This window comes from Seriola lalandi, unplaced genomic scaffold (assembly GCF_002814215.2).
Source record: "Seriola lalandi dorsalis isolate HSWRI2012SDOR001 ecotype SW California unplaced genomic scaffold, Sedor1 jcf7180002054330, whole genome shotgun sequence".
NCBI lineage: Eukaryota > Metazoa > Chordata > Actinopteri > Carangiformes > Carangidae > Seriola > Seriola lalandi.
Genome location: NW_019524883.1, coordinates 24,145 through 46,493, shown reverse-complemented (window position 1 = coordinate 46,493; position 22,349 = coordinate 24,145). Strand labels below are relative to the sequence as shown.

At 40.7% G+C, this 22,349-nt stretch overlaps 2 protein-coding genes across 4 annotated transcripts; both read left to right on the top strand.

Annotated features, from left to right (window-relative positions):
• The first annotated feature begins 1,252 nt into the window (after positions 1-1,252).
• On the top strand, positions 1,253-9,625 carry tap1 (transporter 1, ATP-binding cassette, sub-family B (MDR/TAP)). The gene is made up of 13 exons (XM_023407121.2): positions 1,253-1,512; positions 1,961-2,293; positions 3,535-3,763; positions 4,231-4,345; positions 4,822-4,952; positions 5,169-5,374; positions 5,558-5,755; positions 5,924-6,052; positions 6,150-6,344; positions 6,444-6,617; positions 7,101-7,260; positions 8,015-8,151; positions 8,241-9,625. Exons 2-13 carry the CDS (start codon positions 1,973-1,975, stop codon positions 8,469-8,471), a joined length of 2,226 nt encoding a protein of 741 aa, XP_023262889.1. The 5' UTR covers positions 1,253-1,512; positions 1,961-1,972; the 3' UTR covers positions 8,472-9,625.
• Positions 9,626-10,957: 1,332 nt separating this feature from the next.
• brd2b (bromodomain containing 2b) lies at positions 10,958-22,329 on the top strand. Of its 3 annotated transcripts, none has more exons than XM_023407199.2 (12): positions 10,958-11,071; positions 13,577-13,865; positions 14,210-14,347; positions 15,389-15,533; positions 15,782-15,945; positions 16,227-16,739; positions 16,979-17,107; positions 17,242-17,487; positions 17,609-17,862; positions 18,044-18,360; positions 20,199-20,336; positions 20,480-22,329. In XM_023407199.2, exons 1-12 carry the CDS (start codon positions 11,040-11,042, stop codon positions 20,608-20,610), a joined length of 2,496 nt encoding a protein of 831 aa, XP_023262967.1. In that variant the 5' UTR covers positions 10,958-11,039; the 3' UTR covers positions 20,611-22,329. The 3 variants fall into 3 exon arrangements, with proteins under 3 accessions (XP_023262967.1, XP_023262966.1, XP_023262965.1); XM_023407198.2 differs by having other exon boundaries at positions 20,196-20,336; XM_023407197.2 differs by having other exon boundaries at positions 10,964-11,071; positions 20,193-20,336.
• The last annotated feature ends 20 nt before the right edge of the window (positions 22,330-22,349 follow it).

Genomic DNA, 22,349 nt, shown 5'->3' with positions numbered 1-22,349 from the left:
GGTTATAAAAATATAAAACAGAGAAAAGCAACAAATACTTTGATGATTATTTAATTGTCAAGATATTTGCAGATTAACCTTCTGTAGGATCGACTCATTAATTTATTGATTGTGTTCAGCTCTATTCCAGTGTATGACTAGGCTGTACTGGCTGGTTTCTGGCTGTCTATGAAATAATGAAGCCACCATGTATCTACAGTGCTGTGTGCACTGCTGGCAGATGGGAGATGGTGGTGATAGTGATGTAAATAGAGGATAAACAGTAGGGTTTTGTCCTGAGCCACTCTAACAGGTTAATCCTGCTATGCTGCAATGGCATTTAAAAAAGAAATCCTTTTGTACACCAGCTCGGTGAGTCATGGTTTGGTCCCAAAAACCTTTAACAGTGTTTGTTTAATATTCAGATAAGACTGACATATAAACAGAGAGAGATTACATAAAAAATAAAGAATCAAAATAAGTAAGGCTGTGACAATATGAATAAGAAAAACTACTGTTTAATTTTACATTTAAGAGGTTAATAAACCTTAGGCAGAAGAGATTACATTATAATTTATACTGTTAGGTTATATAGGACATTGTTTTTGCAGCAAGGCAAACATAGCCTACCATTTATTATGTGCCTGCAATACAATAACAAATGCAATTGAAGGCATATATTACTATCCTGCATACTTATTAGTGTGAATGCTGTGGCATTCACACTAATAAGTACTATAAGTATAAAAGAAGTCACAGTAGCTTTATTGCAGATCAGCTTCTGTTAGGGCATGTACATGTGTATGTACATGTCTTGCTATGGCTGTGGGGAACGTCATTGTGAGGTCACTTTGTCCAGTCCTCACAGTTTCAAAGAGCTTTTTGAGGGACACCTGCAGGGACTGACGTCAGAGTTAGGATAATTCTCTACAACATGAATGAAACTCAAAGTAAAGTCTTCTGTAGAGACTGAAACTTGTTTGATGGATACGAACCAAAACAGCAGGCACATTCAAAATTTCTTCAGGAATTTACAAGTCATTATTATCGTATTTATTATTTTTATTTCATGTGATAAACGAATAAAGCTCCTGCAGTTTCAGCTCTTCGCCACACGGTGTCGCTGTCGGACGGTTTGGATTTGGTCCAGGTTGAGACCAACCACGCAGATCATATCACAGTGCTGCTGTATTAAAAGTAACACATATAATCTTTGTTTTACTTGAAGAAGTTTATGACAGCAGGATTTACAATAAAATACGGTTCTACTCGCAGCAAATCCCCCCGTAACACTTCAGCCACCACTGTGGAAGAGAGATAGCCATAAAAGGGACTTTCCATTGTAAAAGAATATAAATAGTTAACGTACTTTCGGTTTCAGTCTGAACCGTCGTGGCTCGCTCGACGTGTTGGTTGGTGGCCGGTCAGGAGCTTCTTCTTTTCACTGACAGTTTTTACCTGTCGAGAATAATATCAGACTCGTTTCAAGCTCTCAGGCAAATATCAAGCAAACTTGTGTCGTCGAAAGGAAACGTAAGTCGGATTTACAACAGCTGTACTGACACTAGTTAAACGTGGCGAGCTAACGTTGCTGTATTTACTGTAGGTTAGCATAGACTGTGACTTAATAATACGAATAGTAATATTGTGGTTTTATGTGTTAAGCTAATTCCTACGTGTGTGTTTGTGGAAGGATCACTGTCAAACCGTTTCAGAGAAATCAGCAGTGTAGGTGAAAATGAAAGTAAACGCATCACACCATCTGCAGCAAACAGAAAGTTACTTCTATTCTCACCATTGCCAATTAAAGTCATGTTAGTGTAAATTATAGGTTAATGTACTTAGGAAGGGGTAGATATGAAAATGATAAGCTGTATTCTACATGTTTTCAGGCCACAGATAATCCGTGTTTTAGTTTTGAGTACTGATGTGAGTGTTGAATAACCTGCCAATGACCCCACCTGTAACTTTATATTTGCAGAACCTGTGCATTATGCAGAAAATGAGCTACTTCACCCCCCTGCTCTTCGTGTGCCTGGATGTGTGTGTGCTGCAAGCCATCGGCCTGGCACAGCTCTCACCTCTCCTCCTCTCCCATCCTTTCTTCACCCTATGGGGAGGAGCAGCGATCCGGGCCTGCTTCTTTGTCCTCCTCATCCTCACCTACCCTGGGAGCCTGCCGTGGATGAGGAGCTTTCAGGGGCTCCAGAGCTTAGGGGTCCTTTGCTTCAGCTTCCCAGCGTACACCACTCTTCTCTGGGCGCTGGGGCAGCCGGTCGTGGAGGAACTGTGGGGGTGGCACTCATGGGAAAGGGTGGGTGGCTGCGTTTTGTTGGTTGTTATACTAGTGTGTTTGAAACCATGATCTGTCGTACGGTTGATCACACTGATACAGAAGAACACACTACTTTTCTTAACACATTTCTAGACATGTTAGTATGTTACTGGGGGTGACAGATCCAGAACAAGGCCCATGATGCTTTGTTGGTCTCAGAACATGGTGTATTTTCACATGCTGGTGAAAAGGTCTGAAATGTTAGTCCTCCAGTTCAGCTGCTAACAGGTATTTCACCCACAATCCAAACCAGGAAATGAAATGATAAACAGAAAGTGATCACATGAACTGGCAGAAATGAACTACACATTTACATTTATTCAAATACTGTAGTGAAGTACAGTTTAGGCATGTGTGCTTTACATAAGTATTTGTTACGAGTAGTTTTGCTTTACCACAATTCAGAGGGAAAATTATAATTACTGGTTAATTTGCATATTAAGACTTTACAAACAAAACCTGTAATGAGTTTATAAAATACAGTGCATTGTTAGTACCTAACAGTGTAAAGTACATAAAATGACCTCTCCTTCCTCCAGACTGACAGAGGCATTCTGCTGCACAACAGGAACTTACAGCACCTTGCACCTTACAGCAACCACCACCTTCAGGTGCTGCTCCTAGCTCATACTAGCACCCAGCAACCTTTTGCTTACTGGTTGGCCACATCTACCTGTCGGCCATTAAGGGTTGTTTTATCATTTCTTAATTAGTCTGGTCAGCCATCAAAACAAAACCCCCAAAGTATTCAGGTAGATAAGAGAATCTGATGTTTGCGTTTGTGAAACAAAGTATTGGACAATTATTCCATACATGGTTAATCTGCTGTGTGCTCTGTTTAGTCTATTAAGATGTGTTAAGATACAGGGGCTTTTTTTCAGTGTTATTGTTTTAGAGAGAAGTGGAATTTAATCACTTTATTTGTATATTTATGACAATGTTTGTTTGACAAACAAGATTATATAGCCAGTCACAGAAAGATCAAATTACTTATTATGGTTGAGATTTTGTTGCTACAGGGCCTGGAACAGGAACAAGACTGAAACCAAAACCAAACCAGTCTGAAGAGCATGAGAAATGTTTACTCTGTTCACATACAAACCAATTTTTGGAAACAAGAAAGCTATTAGTTATTTTTGATGCATTTTCTCTTGATCTTAACATTTGCCATGTGAAGCAGTATTTGATTTATGTCTATTAAACCTGTAATTCTTTTGCAGGTGTTACAGGGTTATGTTGTGACAGTAGTGGCCTGGCTCTACTGGAGCCGATATGTGTCATCTCTTTTGCTCTCCTGGGGTCGATACGTCTCATCTCTGTTCACGAAGTCGCCGTCTGAGGAGCCCAAAGATGACACTGGTGCCTCTCTGCAGAGACTGATGGGATACATGAGGCCCTATCTCTGGCGCTTTGTTGCAGTGTTGTCTCTGGTGGTCCTCTCTTCTTATGGTAAGTGAGACATCATCTTAATTTAAATGATGTGCTATGTAGTGCTATCATGCAACTACTATTTCTGTGTTGTCAGCAGCTTTACTCAAAGTAGGCGGTATTAATTAAGAGTACAGCTTATTCAAAGTTAACTCTTATAACTATGTGTGACGGCACACCTGATTTCTTTTAAATTAAAGTAGAGGTTAGGAACATATTTTTCATCTGGCACTTGCCAGTTAACTTAATAACCTAATACCCAATAGTATAATTGATAATAATAGATGTCAATAAAATGAAATTATACCAGTTGGCAATTAGGAATGTGCAAAAGTCTAAGTGGCTGCTTCAGCTGTAGACAACAACAACCAGTTATATATCCACTCCTCTGTCTCTGTTGACTCTTTAGGTCAATCTAACAGCAATTAGATTGACAGTCTTTCTTCACCAAAGATTAATATTGTGACGATGTGATCTCCTGATCTCAGGTGAGATGGCTATTCCTCAGTACACTGGTCGCGTGGCTGACTGGATCATAAATGAAGAAGCACCTGATGCATTCACAGAGGCCATCACAGTCATGACATTAATGACCATTGCCAGGTAATGAAACCTTTGTATCAAGGAAGTTCACTCATTACTGGTTCTAAGTTTGTAAAATATTGAAATTTGCTAAAGTCAGACTTTTCAAAAATTGTCAATATCTCAAATCTTTATGTGTTCTCTTTCCATTAAAGATGGAAAATACGAAATCTGTCTGGCATAACTTTCAATAATGGTATTTTATATTAGATTCAGATTTATTTCATTTTAAATAAAATGTTATCAATGATATAAATAAATAATTGAGTCGTGGCTCCATTTTCAGATTTTATATGCTTTTAAATTTTTACATTAAAAACACCAACTTTGGGTTGAGAGGAAGAATTAAAATAATGATTTCTTTCTACATATTTCTCTTTAAGGATAACTTATTAAGAAAACATGTTTTTCCACTTGAGATGATAGTGTAATAATATCCTTGTACTGATTTCTTTGTGTACTTTACACTGTAATGTGTCCTCTGTTGTATGTTTCAGTGCTGTGCTTGAGTTTGTGTGTGACCTCATGTACAACGTCACCATGAGCCGCATACACACCTCCGTGCAGGGAGTTGTCTTCCAGGCTGTGCTGAAACAGGAGATTGCTTTCTTTGATGCTACATCAACAGGTGAGTCATGTACACACTGTGCATACGACTGTGCCAACACAAAGTTATCTTTAAGTAGGTCATCGAGAATAAATCCTCAACCTGTTTTTCCTCCACACTTATGGGATTTGCTTTTATTTTTATCAAGGCCAAAAAAAATACCAGATTTATAAACCAGGAATGTAAATGATTTGAACAACATGTTGAACACACACTGATGTACGACTCTTATCTCAGGTGAACTGGTGTCTCGCATTACCACGGATACCAACGATATGAGCGAGGCACTGAGTGAGAAACTAAGTCTCGTGATGTGGTACACAGCACGTTTTGCCTTCCTCTTGTTCTTCATGGTGAGCCAGTCATGGAAAATGACCCTACTCACTTGCATGGGACTGCCCATCATATGGGTCATACCCGAACTCACTGGACACTTCCACCAGGTAAAGATGAGTTCCCCCAAATTCCCCATACTCTTTAATGAACAACACCTCCTTGAATCACTACAATTATTATCACAAAAATACCCTGAGCATAAAAATGATCAGTTTCAACAATAAATAAGTCAAAGATGATTTTTCTCTGAAGTGACTTGTGTCTATTTCTGACGTCTGTCCATGTTTCAGACTATGGCTGTAAAGGTTCAGGAGTCACTGGCTAAAGCCAACCAGGTGGCCACAGAGACCTTCTCCTGCATGAAGACGGTGAGGAGTTTCGCCAACGAGGATGGTGAGACAGAGAGGTACAGACGGCGGCTGGAGGACACTTACGCCCTTAATAAAAAGGAAGCAGCGGCCTATGCAGCATCTACCTGGGCCAACAGCGTGAGTTGAATACTGACCTGTGTCATAAAGTATTTGCAATTATTTCTTTGCTTGTTTTTATCTGTGAGTGTAGTGTCTGTAGTGTCACTGGCTATTTTAAAGAATTGAAACTTTCCTTTTCACTCAGTCCCTTTAATGTGAATAAAAGCAGTTTTTATGTTCCCTCAGATGACCACTTTGGCCCTGAAGGTGTTCATTCTGTACTATGGAGGGACTCTTGTGACCAGGGGCACCGTTAGCAGTGGAGACCTGGTGTCATTCGTCCTTTATGAGCTACAGTTTGCTTCTGCAGTTGAGGTGAGCCACAGGCCAAGAGCCAGCTAGTTGTGTTGTTCAAAGTATCCCACCGTCAGTTCCCAGTTTTGCTCAACTTTCACTCCTACTTCCCTTCCAGGCTGTCATGCGTTATTACCCTGAGGTGAAGAAGGCAATAGGTGCCTCTGAAAAGATCTTTGAGTATTTGGATCGGAAACCTCAAGTACCGCCAGATGGCACCTTGGCCCCTGAAAATCTTAAGGGACACATTCAGTTCAAAAATGTTAGATTTTCCTATTCTGGCAGCACAGAAGAAAACAATCTTGTGCTTAAGGTGTGTGCGTATTTCCTGTGCTTTTATTATGTGTAAATTAAAATTGATCTTAATCACATATGACTCTCTACCAATTTAACATATCCTCCATTCCACCAGGATGTGTCTCTGGAGCTAAAACCAGGCCAAATCACTGCCCTTGTGGGACTTAACAGATCAGGGAAGTCCACCTGCGTCAAGCTGCTGGAGAGGTTTTACCAGCCCCAAGCAGGGGAGATCCTGCTGGATGAGAAACCACTGCAAAGCTACGCAGACCAGTACCTACATGACAAGGTGGGTGGTTAACATGTGTACTAAGCAGTCAGTATGTTTTGCATTTTGCATGAGAAACTTTTAAGCATTTAGCTGACATTGATATATAATTTGACTTAAATTGAGCACAAGAATGAACAGTAAAGACTGCAAGGAGCTTTTAATCTTTCGGGACCTTTTCTTTGGGATGTTGAAGATGATTTGCAGAATTTTACCATCCAACCCTTTTTAACTACTGTACTGTTTATCTGAACATACAGATTTAAAATACTTTCTAAACCACTACCTATGCAGGTGAGGTAGAAGGGGTTTATTAGGTCTTTATACTGGAAAAATTGACTAAGATTTAAGATGGCAAATATGTAAGTAAATTGTGCATTTAAATTAGCCCAGAGCTGTACAGGGATGATGATATAGGGAAGGTGAATCACAGTTCATTGAAATTTCCTACTCAGCTGTGACAATTAGTCTGCCACTGATGTTTCCTCTTCGTCCTGTTTATAGATGGCTGTAGTGAGCCAGGATTGTGTGCTGTTTGCTCGCTCTGTCCGGGAGAACATCAAGTACGGCTGCAGAGACGCCTCTGATGAGGAGATGCACAAGGCTGCCAAGCTGGCTAGTGCCCACGAATTCATCCTGGAACTTCCAAATAAATACGACACAGGTTTGTCCCACAAAGTCTAGCAACTAGAAGAGTCTCTCCTGGAGTGTGTGAGTTCTTCACAGGGGTTATTTTGACTTTCTGGAAGAATTTGTAATAACTTTTCTTATTAGTCGAAAATGTATTGGAATTTAGTTTCCTCAAAAAAGACCTTAGAAGCTATTAAAGTCTTAAATTTAATTTATAAATATCTTAAATATTTTCTCTTGCTTGGCATAGGGAGTAATATTAGTTATAAAATGTTTTTGTATTAGATTGCAGGCTGTTCACAGTCTGTGCTAACACAGCTATAGCAAGCGCACTCACTCCTGCTAGCTACAGTAACTAGGACCCTTGTACCATAATAGGCAAGTATTAGCAAAAACTTAATGAACTAATTGCATTCATATTTTTTTAATTGGTTAATCCATCCATCAGGTCAGTTTACTTAAATGGATTATGTCATAAAAGATTATTGTTATATACTGCTGAGAAGTACTGAAAAAATGTGTAAATCAGTAGTAAATCATTCTGGGCCACATTATGGTTATTCAATTGGATTCTATGTGGTATTAAAAAGATCTTACACAAGGCCTGATATTTAACTATATGAACCCTGCAGAAATCCTGCTGACACTAGTGGAACGGCTTATGAATTTAATTAAGTGCTCTAGAATCCAACAGCATTTCAGCCTTGTGGTCTTGCCTAATGCAAGACACTTACTATTCCTCAAGGATGTACATAAACACAATAAAAAAACGTCCTTCTGTTGCATAGATGCTGGAGAGAAGGGAGGCCAGGTGTCCGGAGGCCAGAGACAGCGCATTGCAATTGCTAGAGCTTTAATCAGACGTCCCAAAATCCTGATACTGGATAACGCCACCAGTGACTTGGACACAGAGAATGAATACCAGGTAGGAAATTCTTTTGTTTCTCAAATTTTCGCTCATTAATTTACAACTCTTTTCTGCATGTAACACCAAGTCATGCTTGTACTTAACAGGTCCACCAAGCTTTGTTGAACCAATCCAACAACTGCTCTGTGCTGCTGATATCCAACAAGATGAGTGTTGTGGAGAAGGCCAATCATATAATTGTCCTCAGTGAGGGCATGGTGAAGGAGGAGGGAAGTCATGGTGAGCTGCTGAACAAACAAGGCCTTTATGCTGAACTGGTGAAAAAGCAGAACATGAGCTTTCACCGTAAAGAAGAGGAGAGGAATGATGCACAGTGATGCGTTGGGGCGGTGGTTTGCCCTCAAGCCTAGAAGTCGAGTTCCAGGAGGGTTGCTGATTAAAAGTTCGGACTTAAAGGGTCAAAACTCCAGCTCCACTTGCACTATATTTAACTATATTGTGAGACCATACTTTTAACTACAAGTATTGGTAGAGTTTTGACCCTTTAAGACTTTTTCCCTTCTCCATGCACCTTGGAAATAGGTGAAGTTGTACCAGAAATCTCTACTCCGGAATTCCAGGATGTAAAAAAACTAACTGGAAAAATAGATTGTATCCTTCAATCAGCAACCCCTGAGCTAGGCGTCCGACCCCCAACTGCTCCTGGAAGAATGGGCCCATTTGGACAGGGCGATACAGACACAATCTTCAAACACAATACATTTAAATTTATATTGTGATATGCACATTCTGTATATCAAAATGTAGTTCACATTCTCATCAAAATTCTGTTTATGCATCAAATAATCAGACGTGACTGTCTATTTCTGCCTTTTCTAGTAATGAAACACATGATTCAAAAATCATAGAAAGTCAATATTTCCACAAAGCATCGAGTTGCATGATTGCCCACAATGGTCTGAAGCAACCACGGATACAGTGTGAGGGGGGGGGGGGCTACCATTGTGTAAATGGTAGGGCAAAATCTCAGATGGTGGACAAATTAAAATTGTCCCATGGAATATATCTTCATAATGCCCAAGTCCAGATCTCAATGGGTGTGATTGGGAATCATCTTAAATGGATGTATTTAATAAATGCTTTTGTACATATCACTTTTCAATTTGCCTTTGATTCACACACCCACTTATGTTAGGGAGCTACTGGCACAGGGTTGCCCCACGACACATGGGCAAGAAATGTTGACACGAAGACCGAAGGAGCCAAGGATCGAACCACCAACCCTTCAGTTCATGTACGAGTGTATTGCTTCATACATGTTGCAAACGTAGATGTAGAAGAGATGAATCAGCTAGACTTTAGATATTTTATATTGCAGTATTTAAGGTTTATTGTTTTCTAAATTTAATAGCTGTAAATATTTCTCATATTGGTCAAATATTTGTTGATTGTGCTTTTGCTATGTAAATAACTTAACCTATTCATTCCTTTGTGCCTACTTAGAGATACAATAAATCTCTGTGAAAGTTAATTTTATGGAAAAATTATCATTTTTGCACACGAGTTGTTGCTTTCTGCTTTTATGGAAATGTTTTTTGTATATTATTTTTCATATCTTGGAAGAAATCATTTGGGGCACTGTTTTATCACTTTTTAACATTGCTTGCATGTAAAGGGGCACTCCACCAATTTTACATGTGAAGGTAAGGTGAAAACGGCTCAGGACTGAGGTTTACCATTTTTAAGAAACAAACCCTGAAGTCATCAAGTTTGGGGTTTGAAAGATTTGGGTTTGAGGTGGTGGCTACACTTATAGTTAAATTCTGTCAAAGGGTCTTTCTTGAAAGCATAGACAATAATAGTTTCTGTTTTAAAAAAGCTAATAGATATCTATTATCATATCACATAAAAAGCATGTGCAGCCATTGTCAGTTTAACCCCCTGGGATGTCATGAGACAATACATGGTACATGTATAGATGGTACATACATGCCATGTATCTCAGGCATCTCAGGTAACCAGAAACAACAAGTTCACTGGTACCAGCTTCTCAAATGTGAATATTTGCCAGTTCCCCTAGTTTTGTATGATAATGAACACAAAATTTGGGAGTTTTTATCTGTTGGTCTCACAAAGCTAAGTAATTTGAATATATTAATAGTAATGGGACTATTTTCTGACATGTTATACACTGATCAATCAACCGATTTTTGAAGAAAATAACTGTCACACTTATTGATAATGATTATTGGTTGCCTTTCAGTTCTGCTATGATGGAATAATATTAACCTTGCCTGAGGTTTTCTGTGTTCATTCCTTGACACAGCTTCTGGGCAGTTGGCCACTTTGCCTGGTTGGTAATCCAACTTTGTTTTCATCTCTCTGATTGTCCACACATATGACCCAGGCCAAAATAATATTCAGTCTCATACTGTCCATAAAAATACGAAGAGTTACCAAAAGGTAATCCGAAGGTATTCTATAAGGCAGAGAAGTCCTGCATCAGCAGCCCAGATACTGCAGATAACATAGACACATCATAACACCATTCCCTGTAGATAGAAGGACATTCGTCTGTCAGATTAAAGATTAAAGTATTTGTGGTTACTATGGTGCAAAAGTCTAACAACGAGAGCAATTTAACGCAGTGCGACGCCTGCTCCTATTGTATTCAAAAATACATGACAGAGAACAAGATGTACCGACCGTGGAATGAGGGGCGTGTGCTCTGCTGGACAGACGTCTGCTGACAGCCAATCAGAGAGCAGACTCAGCACGCACGTGACAGGAAATACGCAAAACTGCCACGTGGTGGGTTTATATAGGGTCAAACGGAAGCGTAGAGGCGCCATTTCATTGCGGAGGAGCTCAGTGGCATTTCCGTGGAAGTGCAGCGTCAACAGAGGTGGAAAAATTGGATCGTACTAATATCCGCCTTCAGCCCGATGGAAGCGGCCGTCAACCCGCCTCACGACAGGTAATGTCCGCAGCATTTTTATTCAAACTGACGGTTTGTTGGCGCCGCAGCGCCCATGAAGGTGGACTAACGTTAGATGTCATCTTGCTACGTTACTGTTACCGTTAGCCTCCCCATAACAACGCTAGCTTGTCTGAAGACACACACCGATTTTCTTCGCTTTTACAACAGAATATCTCACGACTTGCTGAATATCTGCTTAAATGTTGCTAAATGTCTGGACTAGTTTATTTTAGCTTTTAGCTTCATAGGTGAGCCGGCATCGGGGAAACAAATGCCAGTTGCAGCCCCACCGGCTGGGTCAGCCGGCTGCTCCCGCCGGCTCTCTGTCATTCATTGCTCAGACACCCTGCTAACGCTAATCCCGCGGCTCATGAGACTATCACATTAAGTATCTCGTAGTAAAATACCGTGTTCCTTATGCAGCTACACTCAGATTTTAACATGCACAAAGGTGGCAGCGCTCAGATAGCTTTGTCAGGCATTGTGTGCGGTCCGGTGACGGGAGCTAGCACTCGGTTAGCAAACGTCGAACTGTCTGTGTGCTGGAGCAAAATGAGAGGAATCGACTGACCGGTTAATGTTCCGATCTTTTTATGAAGCAGCGCCGATGAGGAAAGGCTTCGTGGTTTTGCTTTTTTTTTTTAAATTTTTGACAGAAAATCGCTGTCCGTCTTTGGTTTCTGTCATTGTGAGGCAGTGTTTACAAACAGTGAGGGCGGGGCGTCCAAACCACGCGATCCTCAGCTGTTGGATTGCAAATGCAAGGGTCTGGTTTTTCTTTCACCGCTTGGATTAAATGGTAAAGATGGTTTGTAGTAGGTTCTGTTGTATCAGTAATGGTGCATTTAAGTGTAAGCAGAAGTTGATTCAATGCAGATTGAAAAAAAACAAAAAAAAAAAAACAAAGCCACATTTGTTACAGTCATGGAGTTGTGCAAGTGTTTTCTAATTATAAACCATTAGGTCATAGAATATAAAGCTCGGTATGATTCTTATGGTTTCCAAGTATCATTATTACGCTTGTGATTTGTTGGTGTATCTCGCATTTTGGCAAAAGTTTATGACTTTGAATTTTATTGGACATAATCTCATAACTCTATAGAGGACAATTGTATTTAACAGATCCTAAATTTGTATTTTGTTGAACACAGGTGCACAAGTCACTTATAGATTTTATCAACAATTTTATTGATCAAGATCTAGGTCATTTCCAGTAAAGAGTCACAAAACATTTTAATTCACACTTTTATTTCAAGTTAATTTACAATTGCATTACTTGATAAATAATCCATAAAGCTAAAATATAAGGTGACTGAAAGTTTATATTGTAATGTATTCATTACACAATGGCTCATGTTTTTCTTTAAACAAATGCGGTTGAGCCATTCTTTGTGTTGCTGGGATTCTGATTGATGTAGAAAATCAGCTCACAGGCTTTGCTGCAGGTTGTGTGTCAGTGGAGCAGGTGTGTGTCCTGAACTGGGGTGAGATTTAACTTTTCTAAATCTGGTTCATGTGCTCTGCTTAGTGGGTCTTTGACTACATGCACTGAGAGACCTCTGTTACGTAGAACATGCTCTGTGTAGTTTTGTTGCACCACAGCCAAGACTGAAGATTGTGGGACTTGTAGAGCATTTTCAGTCTTCCTTTTCTCACCTGCAACTGTAAGACCACAGCGCGTCAGTCACAGGTATAGGCAGGAGTATTAAAAACATTCATTCCTTTATGTAAGGGAAGAAACCAGAGCTGACAGTTTTACACAGAAAAGTGCAGGGCTAGCAAGTATTTATTTTTTGTGTCATGTGTGGATTGACTAGTTGTTGTAGCTTTATCATGAGAGAGTAATATATTTCCTTGAATTACCAGTTACAGGTTTGGAATTAGTGCTATGTCTAAGCCTATTTTTCCCTTGATTCATAATATACTTATGAGCCACAGTTTTTAAAATAAAGCTGTTTCATGTGTTCATGTGAGCTAAATGTGATAATATATGATGTTTATTTAGTTTTGGTGGTCTTATTACCCAGCCTTATTAGAAGTTAATGTTTGTTTTTTAGGTGGCGAGGACCCATGTGATGGCGGTTCCCATGTCTGTGCTAAAAGTAGCAGCCTGTTGATAGAGGCCTAGTTTCCTAGATGATGTTGAGCTGACCAGGAGGCAGAGCTGTGGTTTCATTGGTCATATGGGTTATGTGAATGAAGCATGTATAAGCTGCACCGTTTGACATTAGCGGATTTTCCATGAGTGCGTGCCATTGTTCTAGTGGATGGCAGATCGGTGAATCCATGGTTGCATCAATCAAGGTTGAAAAAGTCATGCAGCACAGTTATGACCATTTCCTTCACTAGCAGGCGTTTCTTTCTCGCTGTGTGTGGACATTGTGTGTCTTTGAATTCCCACACACTGATGGATTCGTTGTTCTCCTTTTTTATTAAACTTTCATCATAAAATCTCTTGTTATCTTTTTCCATCCTCTGGCCTTTCGGTGTCCTTCACTTCAGCTCCCTGGTCGGGTTGTCTGGTGGCGGGATGGACCAACATAGCAGCTCGGGCAAGCGCATTCGCAAGCCCTCCCTGCTGTACGAGGACTTTGAGAGCCCCTCTCTGCCGCACACGATGCCCCAGGGCCCCCCCATCCCACCACAGCCCCCAGTCAAGGATCCCAGCCGGCCAAGCCGCATGACCAACCAGCTGCAGTACCTGCAGAAGACCTTGATGAAGTCTCTGTGGAGGCACCACTTTGCCTGGCCTTTCCATGAGCCTGTGGATGCCTACAGGCTTAACCTACCGGTGGGTTAAACAGGGGGGCTTTAACAGACAGACTTTCACCTTCTAATTTCACTTTCTACTTTCACTTTCAAGTTGATGAGCTGTACTCATGTTTCTGCAATTCATGGTAGTGCCAAGGCTCAGATGATGAAGGAAAAATCCCCTAATTGATTTTCCTTCTGATAGTTTGTTAATTTTTGATTTTCAGTTTGGCTAGTTGACAGCTTTCTAAAATCCCCTTGTGTGTCTCAAGATGTTAAAATAAACAAAACAGTTTTTTAAACTATGTTGGAAAGAAGCGTTCTGTTTTTTGTTTTAATAAAAAAGGAAAAAAAAAAAAACTTTTATCTCTCATTCTTTTTCAGGATTACCATAAAATTATCAAACAACCCATGGACATGGGGACCATAAAAAAGCGTCTGGAGAACAACTTCTACCGCAGTGCAAGTGAGTGCATACAGGACTTCAACACAATGTTCACCAACTGCTACATTTACAACAAGGTAGGTGAAAAGATTTAAAAAAACAGATGTTTTTCTCTTCTTTTTAATTTCTCCCTTACTCTTTCCTCGCAAAATGCAAATACTCTCATGATGTGACTTGGTATCAGGTGGGACTTAGCACAGCAGGGATAACAGGAGGGTTATAAAGCACAAGGCCTATGTTTACCTTGAAAATATGTGTTGGGGGTTTGAAATACAGTAAGTGTCTGCAGCTTTTCACTGACCCAGTTGAGGGGTGAAAAACGAAAGTGTAGATTTGTTTCAACTTTTAACTGACGTAACAGTCTTTATTGATGATCCAGGCCCAGACCCTTTTCTTAACATGAAGGCTTCATCTAACAATTTTCAAACAGAAACCTGTCTGAGACACTCCCCTGTCCTAAATAATAACAGATTACCTGCTGACCTGCATGTGTTGTACCTCCTGTTGTACCTGTATGTGCTTTAGAAGGACAGTTAATGAGGAAACGAGTGACTGCAGCATCCTTGTGCTGCCTTTCAAAAATGCAGTGTAGATCCATTTGGTAATGCATCTACATTTTATAATGGATTTTATAATTTGGTAATGGATCTACACTGCAATCATCCGCTGTTGGGAGGTAAACGGCACATGAGAAATGTTTACAGATGAGGGTGATTCCATGATGTGTCTACATCAAGTGTCTTTAGCTTAGTGGTACCAACTACGGGTGCAACAGAGGATCATTTTCATCATGTATTTCTTCCATTAATTTTTTTTTTGTTGTTATTCATTTCCTTTATAAAATGTCATAAGTAATGACATGTAATAACACATGTTGCAAGCATTTATGAAGTTGTATCCCCCAAATGTTTGGTATTTTTACGTCATAAAAATTATATTGACATTTTCATCAGCTGCCACATGAATTAATCATAAGAATTACAGGACCAATAAAGTCAAATCAAGTAATCTGAGCTACAGTAATTCATATATTTAAATTGAAATGCATTGTTTTTTAATTAAGCAGTTATAGCTTCTTTTAGTTGTACTAATGTGTTATAAAATGTTTTCTTGGTTAGCCGACAGACGACATTGTACTGATGGCCCAGTCCCTAGAGAAGATCTTTCTCCAGAAGGTGGCCCAGATGCCGCAGGAGGAAGTTGAGCTTCCTCCTCCAGCTCCCCGAAGCAAAAACAACAAGGGAAGAGGTCGTAAATCTAACAGTGAGTTAGTGACAAAGTCTTACAGTATTTGAAATTATTTACAGAGTTGTTGTATTCATTTACCACTGGAAATCTTCAGATGTATTCTGGAGTTTTCTGCTGTGAACACACATTTTCTGTCTTATATTTCCAGTTGAACGTCTCCAGTGACAATACGCTGCCTCCCAAATATTTGGTGTTCATTTTTCAATCTGTAGCAGAGTTTTACTTCTGTAGCTTGCTAAAGTTGACTTTACTGTATCTCCCAGCATTGAGGGCTCAGCAGGTGCCAGCAGTGTCGCAGTCGGCCTACTCCCCTTCTTCCTCGGACACGGGGGAGTCCATGTTAGCCAACTCTCCCCAGACTGTGCTGACCAAAAGCCTGCCTCCGGCCAACATCATGGGCCTGCCCCCTACACAGCCTACGACCAAGGTACATACAGCAAAGCATGATACTGATTATCATTGGTGTAGAAATCTCTGAAGTGGCTGCCTCCTGCTGCACATACAATAACATAATGACAACAAGAGTAGTTAGTTTAGGGTTTTAGCATATTCAATAGATGTTTTTTTAATTTTGCCTTATGCAAAGAACCCCTAAAATATTTAGTACATTCAGTTTTTTAAGAAATCTAATCTTGACTTGCAAGAGTAATAATTGTATATTATTATTATTAGCATAGTGACATCCGACCACTTTATTTCTCTCTGTAGAAGAAAGGTGTAAAACGAAAGGCAGACACCACCACTCCATCCACCATGGGCTTGACTGTGGGGATATCTGGTGTGGGCATGTCTGGAGCAACACACATGGTGGGTCTAGGGAAAGGAGGACACGGGGGCCAAGTCCACGACACGTCCATGCACACCGTCTCCTCCATGGGGGGCATGAGCTTAGATACTCCACCTGGTATGGGTCTGGTCAGGAGCTCTGGAGGTCCCGTCCTTCTACAGCCAATGATGGCTAATGCTGGTCGAAGAGTCGGCAGCGGACGCCCCATCAAACCCCCCAAGAAGGACTTGCCTGATTCTGTCCAGGCTCAGCCCTCGAAGAAGGGCAAACTCAGCCCGCAGCTGAGGTACTGCAGCGGTTTACTGAAAGACATGTTATCAAAGAAACATGCTGCGTACGCCTGGCCTTTCTACACACCCGTGGATGCAGCTGCGCTCGGACTTCATGACTATCACGATATCATCAAGTGTCCCATGGACCTCAGCACCATCAAGGTGACGTCTCATGTACTTATAACTCTTGAAAAGAATATTGCTCCTGCTGTGCTGCTGATTACATAGTAAAGTGATGTTCTTTAAAACTTCTTAATGGTGGATTGTAAAATAAAACATGCTGACAAACACAGATGTTGGTGCTTGAGTCATTAATAATAAAGAAATGTAAAAAAAAAAAAAAAGGGAAAAACTTCCTCTTTTTGAAGCACTAAAATTGTCCTGTCCCATTTCTTCATCAGAGGAAGATGGACTGTCGTGAATACAGGGATGCTCAGCAGTTTGCTAGTGATGTCAGACTCATGTTCTCCAACTGCTACAAGTACAACCCACCTGACCATGATGTTGTGGGCATGGCACGGAAGCTGCAGGTGAATTTCACCGTCTAAATCTGCTTCAAATATTCAGAGTGAATGAAAATGCAGCAAAAAAAAATACAGACTGTGAGAAAAGTCTTTTAATTGTTAATTTACTCTTTGGTTTGTTTTTTTCGTTTGTGCTCCAGGATGTGTTTGAGTTCCGTTTTGCCAAGATGCCAGATGAACCACATATGGACCATACGACCCTGTCAATGAGTGGCCACCCAACATCCTCTTCCTCCTCTTCTTCCTCCTCCTCGTCCTCATCTTCCTCCACCTCCGAGAGTGAGCCCAGCAGCGAGAGTGAAGAGAGTGAGAGCAGCCCCACCTCAGACAGTGAGGAAGAGCGAGCGCACCGGTTGGCTGAGTTACAGGACCAGGTGTGCACACAAGTAAGTACCTCCAGCTCTCTTTCTTAATCCAGCTGACTTTATTCCAACAGGTTTCATGTGGAAGCAAAAATGGTTTGCACAGTGATCATTTTTTTTTTAAAGAAATGTAACTTTCTCACAGCTCCGAGCCATGCACGAGCAGCTGGCTGCCCTCTCTCAAGGCCCCATCGTCAAGCCCAAGAAGAAGAAAGAGAAGAAGGAAAAAAAGGAGAAGAAGAAAAAGAAGAAGTTGGAGAAGAAAAGTCGGGGCAGCAGAAGCAGAGCTGGCTCTGAGGAATGGAAGATGCCCGGCAAGATACTGAAGAGCAAATCTGCCAAAGCAGGTGGCTCCCAGCCAAAGAAAGGCCAGGGGAAGAAGAGCAACAAGAACAGCAAGTTAGTAGTAAAATAATTACCCACCTTACCAGTAACCGTATAGCTTTATCTCGCCTTCGCTTTAATTTAGAGATTTAAAAATATATATATAATGTTGTATCTCAGATTTTTGTTCTGTATGTCAAGCAGCTGATAATATTGGCATTTGTCCCGATGTTGTCTGTTCCTCTCAATTCTTCAGGACCACAAAGAAGCCGTTCTACCCCCCAGTGGCACCTTCCATGCTGCCGCACTACGACTCAGAGGAAGAGGAGGAGATCGTGCCCATGACGTATGACGAAAAGCGCCAGCTGAGCCTCGACATCAACAAGTTACCGGGGGAGAAGCTGGGTCGTGTGGTCCACATCATTCAGTCCAGGGAGCCGTCGCTGCGGGACACCAACCCAGAGGAGATTGAGATTGACTTTGAAACGCTCAAGCCATCGACACTGAAAGAGCTGGAGCGTTACGTCATGACCTGTCTGAGGAAGAAGCCTCGTAAGCCGTACGGCGAGCTAGGTAAATGAAACGTCCACCAAAACACACATTGGTTTGTATCCTTGCACTCATTTACATGTAATTAGAATTACTGATACAATACAGGGATAAAATCAGTACCTAGCATGTGAATGAGGATTGTCTTGTAGGCCAGCACTTGGGGGCAGCACTTAGCTAAAGTGCAGACTTTTGGACAGTAAAAATGCACCAGAACTGCAAGTACTTAACTGCCACTGAATTTCACTGTGGTTGGTTCAGATGCATCAACGTCACTCGACATAGAAAGAACAAAATAACGGTTCAGTCCATCTCACAGCAGCTGAGCTTTGTAAAGCAGAGCACTAAGCCACTAATTTTTTTTGTTTATTTCAAATGCGAGTCAGTAATGGTTAACACATGACTTTTACAGTTTGTGGTGTGTTGATTAAAACACAGCCCAGATCTGCCAACCCTTTTAAGCAGTATATATATTTTTTCCATTTAGATTTTATAGCCAAAAGACTAATTTTCAAGTGTTGTCCCTCGGCCAGTTGTTGAGTTACAATAATACAAACAGCATGTAAGATTATAACATGGCAGAACAAACATGAAGACAATCGTGTAATGACTGTATGATGGAGGGTCTGGCTGCTTTTTTGTCAGTGTTCAAGATTGAATGCACACCAACAGTTCTACACTTTGATATCAGAATTGGGTTTTTTCCCCTGACTGGACTGCTGAAGAAATAAAAATGTCACCACAGTGTTACACCAATTTGACAGGCATGTAATGTCATTTCTTTCAGCCAGTTAACGCACTTGACTTTGGTTCTGCACCCACATCTTTTATTCATCTCTCCTCACTCTGTGGCTCAGTGAATGAAGGGCTAGTTTTCCTCCTGAGTAAACGCTGCTGGATAAGTTCCTCAAGACCAATACAGCAATGTGGAAAGTTTGAATTATGAATTTGCCAAGTTAGTATGTGCTGCGTTGCAACACAGTGCACGATGCATAAAGCATTTATTCCAGTGGTTCTCAATCTTGGGAGCAGGGTCCACAGAGCAGCAGGAGGTGGGCGTGGATGACCAGGGGAAAAACCTGGAGTGGAAGTTGAATGAATTTGATTCATATAGAGGTTCTTTTTCTTTTAGTTGCTTCCCCTATCATTGTTAATGATTGATAAAAATTGGGGGCGGGGGTTTGGACACCGTTCTGCTTCTGAAGGGGGGCACGCTAGAGAAAGTTTAAGAACCACTGATTTAATCAATGACATGTCAGGAAGCTAAGCTTCCCACATCGATGACAGTAGTAGCTACTTGTTCTAAACTAATTACCTAATTTAAAAAAAAAAGCCAAATGGGCTAATCAGGGAAACATGTCAGAATGAAGATGCAACTTGTACTTCAGCTCTGTTGGTCTCAGCTGATAGAGCTGACTCATCTATACACAGAAAATAGATTTGAATTTGTTAATCGTCACTTTTCAAGCAAAAATTCCAAACTCTTCCTCGTGCCAACATTTTAATGAAACCATTTGTTTCTTTTCTTTTTCGTATGTGACAGTAAACTGGATACCTCTGGCTTTTCGACTGTTGGTTGACAAAACGAGCATTTTGAAAGCATTCATAAAAATATTTTAATGTGCATTTCTCACATTTTTATAATATTTTGTAGACCAAACTGTTATTATTGATGCATTTGGTGTATACTACCTCCAGATGTCTGTCCCCAGTGCTCCCGAACCACTCCACTCCCTAACACTTTATAAACAGTAATTGTAGCTCATTTACACAAATACACTAATACACTAATACATAGGTCACTGCATTACCATGTGGATGCCAGGCGTTTTACAGCCTTGTTATCTTTTTACTAGCAGCAGCAGCAGCAGCAGCAAAGAAAGGCAGCGTTGGTAAGTCCAAAGAGGAGCTGACTCTGGAGAAGCGGCGGGAGCTGGAGAGGAGGCTGCAAGATGTCAGCGGACAACTCAACTCTGTCAAGAAACCTACGAAACCTAAAGGTGAGCTCATACATCCTCACTGTCTGTACTGTCTCCTCACACCTTTCATGTCGCATAAGATATTTTACAACCTTCTCTTTTTCATCTCTACCTGGTACAGCTGTACAAATCTAATTTACTGTAACCGACTCTTCTCTCCTCAGTGGAGAAGCCCAGCGCTGTAGAGACGAACGCCCAGCCCTCACGCCTCAGTGGCAGCAGCTCCAGCTCCGACTCATCATCCTCATCCTCCTCTTCCTCATCCTCAGACACCAGCGATTCAGACTCGGGTTGAGATCCTTAGCACTGGCTAAGAGTGAAAACACTAATAACTCAGGGATTTGGGCTGGCCCAGGACGCAACACACCCTGAAACAGTAGTTGGCTGAGATATTAGACACCATGGAAACAAAAAAAAAAAACACACTTCACGTGGACTCGTAAAATGTTTTGAATGTGGGACTGAGGGATGTGAAACAAAGTCTCTGTGGATAAATGTAGAACCCAAACACTAAATGCCTTGGTTTCCCCCCTCCTCCCCTTTGTAAATACTTGTACAAATTTATGTTTCTTTTATAAAGAAGAATTTTATGGTGATCCCCCAAAGAGGGAAGTGGAGTACTAAAAGAAAAGAAAAAAAAAAAGAACAGGATGTGGAAAGATGGGCCTTACTCCAAATCTGCTTTGGCTGGCCTCACGCCGTGTCCTCTGGTGAGGGAATGGAAGAGTCTTTATTTATTTGTTTTCCTCACCCACATTTCCTCAGATGTTACTGGAATTTCAACCAGCAACCCTTCGGTCATAAGCCTTGCTTTTTCTAACATCTGGACTTCTGCCACACTTAATTTTAGACCAACCCCCGGAGTCGGCCTTAACGATCCAGATTGTTAATAACAAACAGATTAAAATACAGTGTTTTTAAGGAGCTCTGAGTTTCCTTCTCATGTTCACAGGTTTATTGAGCAGTAAATAAAAGCAAACCTATGTTTTTCTGCCATGTTCAGGTTAAAATTCGAAGTTGGTTACAACTTGAGTTTGAGTTCTGGATTATGACAGTTCTGTTTACATACATCGTTCTCCTCAGTTTGACATTGAGCTTCATGCTGCAGTCTGTTTTACAGCCTGCATGAAAACATGGTGGGTTTATAGTACAGTATAGAAATGGTTAAACATACTGTAATCACAAAGTTTGCAGTTACCTTACATATTTGTATTGTATTTTTATGGCTGCACTATTCCCTCAAAATCCCACCAGCCATTTTAAGACTGACCGGTCTTATAAACGCGACACTAATGGAAGTACTGTCTGTCTTCAGTATTTTGGAATCAGTTCTTACAGTTCGGCTTTGATATTGTTCTCAACATTTCTCCTCATCATATCAAACAGTAACTTAAGTGTGCATCAGTCTCTGAAGAACACAGACTGAACACAGACTGCTGAATGTTATCAGATCACAGTGCAGGTTTCTCATTCCCACATTAATCTCCTTAACCTGTGAAGTATTGCATTACTGTGTCTTGAAGACATCTGTAGCACTTGAAAACTCAGTGAAGGTTTCATAGAAGAAGTCTTTAAGCTGCTCTGCACTTACTGGAACAACGAGTTGACTGAACAAACTGAAGATGGATAATGCTACAAGTTTCCTTCAGAGAGACAGGAAAGTATACTCATAGTCCATGCATAGTTAAAGCTGTTGTTGAATGTTCAGTGAAAGAAGATATGCTTGTATATATTTAAATTGTATTTGCTGTTGCACAAACTTGTATTTCTGCTGTTCAGTCTTTCTTTCTTTCTTTTCTTTTCTTTTTTTTTGAGTTACATTGTTTCCTTTTTTCTGTCTTTCTTTTTTTTTACACGTAATTATTTCTAATTCCAGCTAACTGTCTAAGTTGTTTCCTGAAGAGCATTCACATCAGCGTTGCTGCCCCTGGTCAAGCAGGTTGCTGCCTCTCAGAAACATACTTTTCATTTGACGACTGTGTTTATTAAACTATTCTCTTCTGTAGAAAGAGTTCGACTTTTGTCTGGGGTCAG

Excerpts from the sequence above, each read along its gene's own strand:
- tap1 (XM_023407121.2), top strand. The coding sequence starts at position 1,973 with ATGCAGAAAATGAGCTACTTCACCCCCCTGCTCTTCGTGTGCCTGGAT. Across the intron at positions 4,346-4,821 it reads ACATTAATGACCATTGCCAG|TGCTGTGCTTGAGTTTGTGT; the intron begins GTAATGAAACCT and ends TGTATGTTTCAG. Across the intron at positions 6,345-6,443 it reads AAAACAATCTTGTGCTTAAG|GATGTGTCTCTGGAGCTAAA; the intron begins GTGTGTGCGTAT and ends CCATTCCACCAG.
- brd2b (XM_023407197.2), top strand. The coding sequence starts at position 11,040 with ATGGAAGCGGCCGTCAACCCGCCTCACGACAG. Across the intron at positions 11,072-13,576 it reads GTCAACCCGCCTCACGACAG|CTCCCTGGTCGGGTTGTCTG; the intron begins GTAATGTCCGCA and ends CCTTCACTTCAG. Across the intron at positions 13,866-14,209 it reads CCTACAGGCTTAACCTACCG|GATTACCATAAAATTATCAA; the intron begins GTGGGTTAAACA and ends ATTCTTTTTCAG.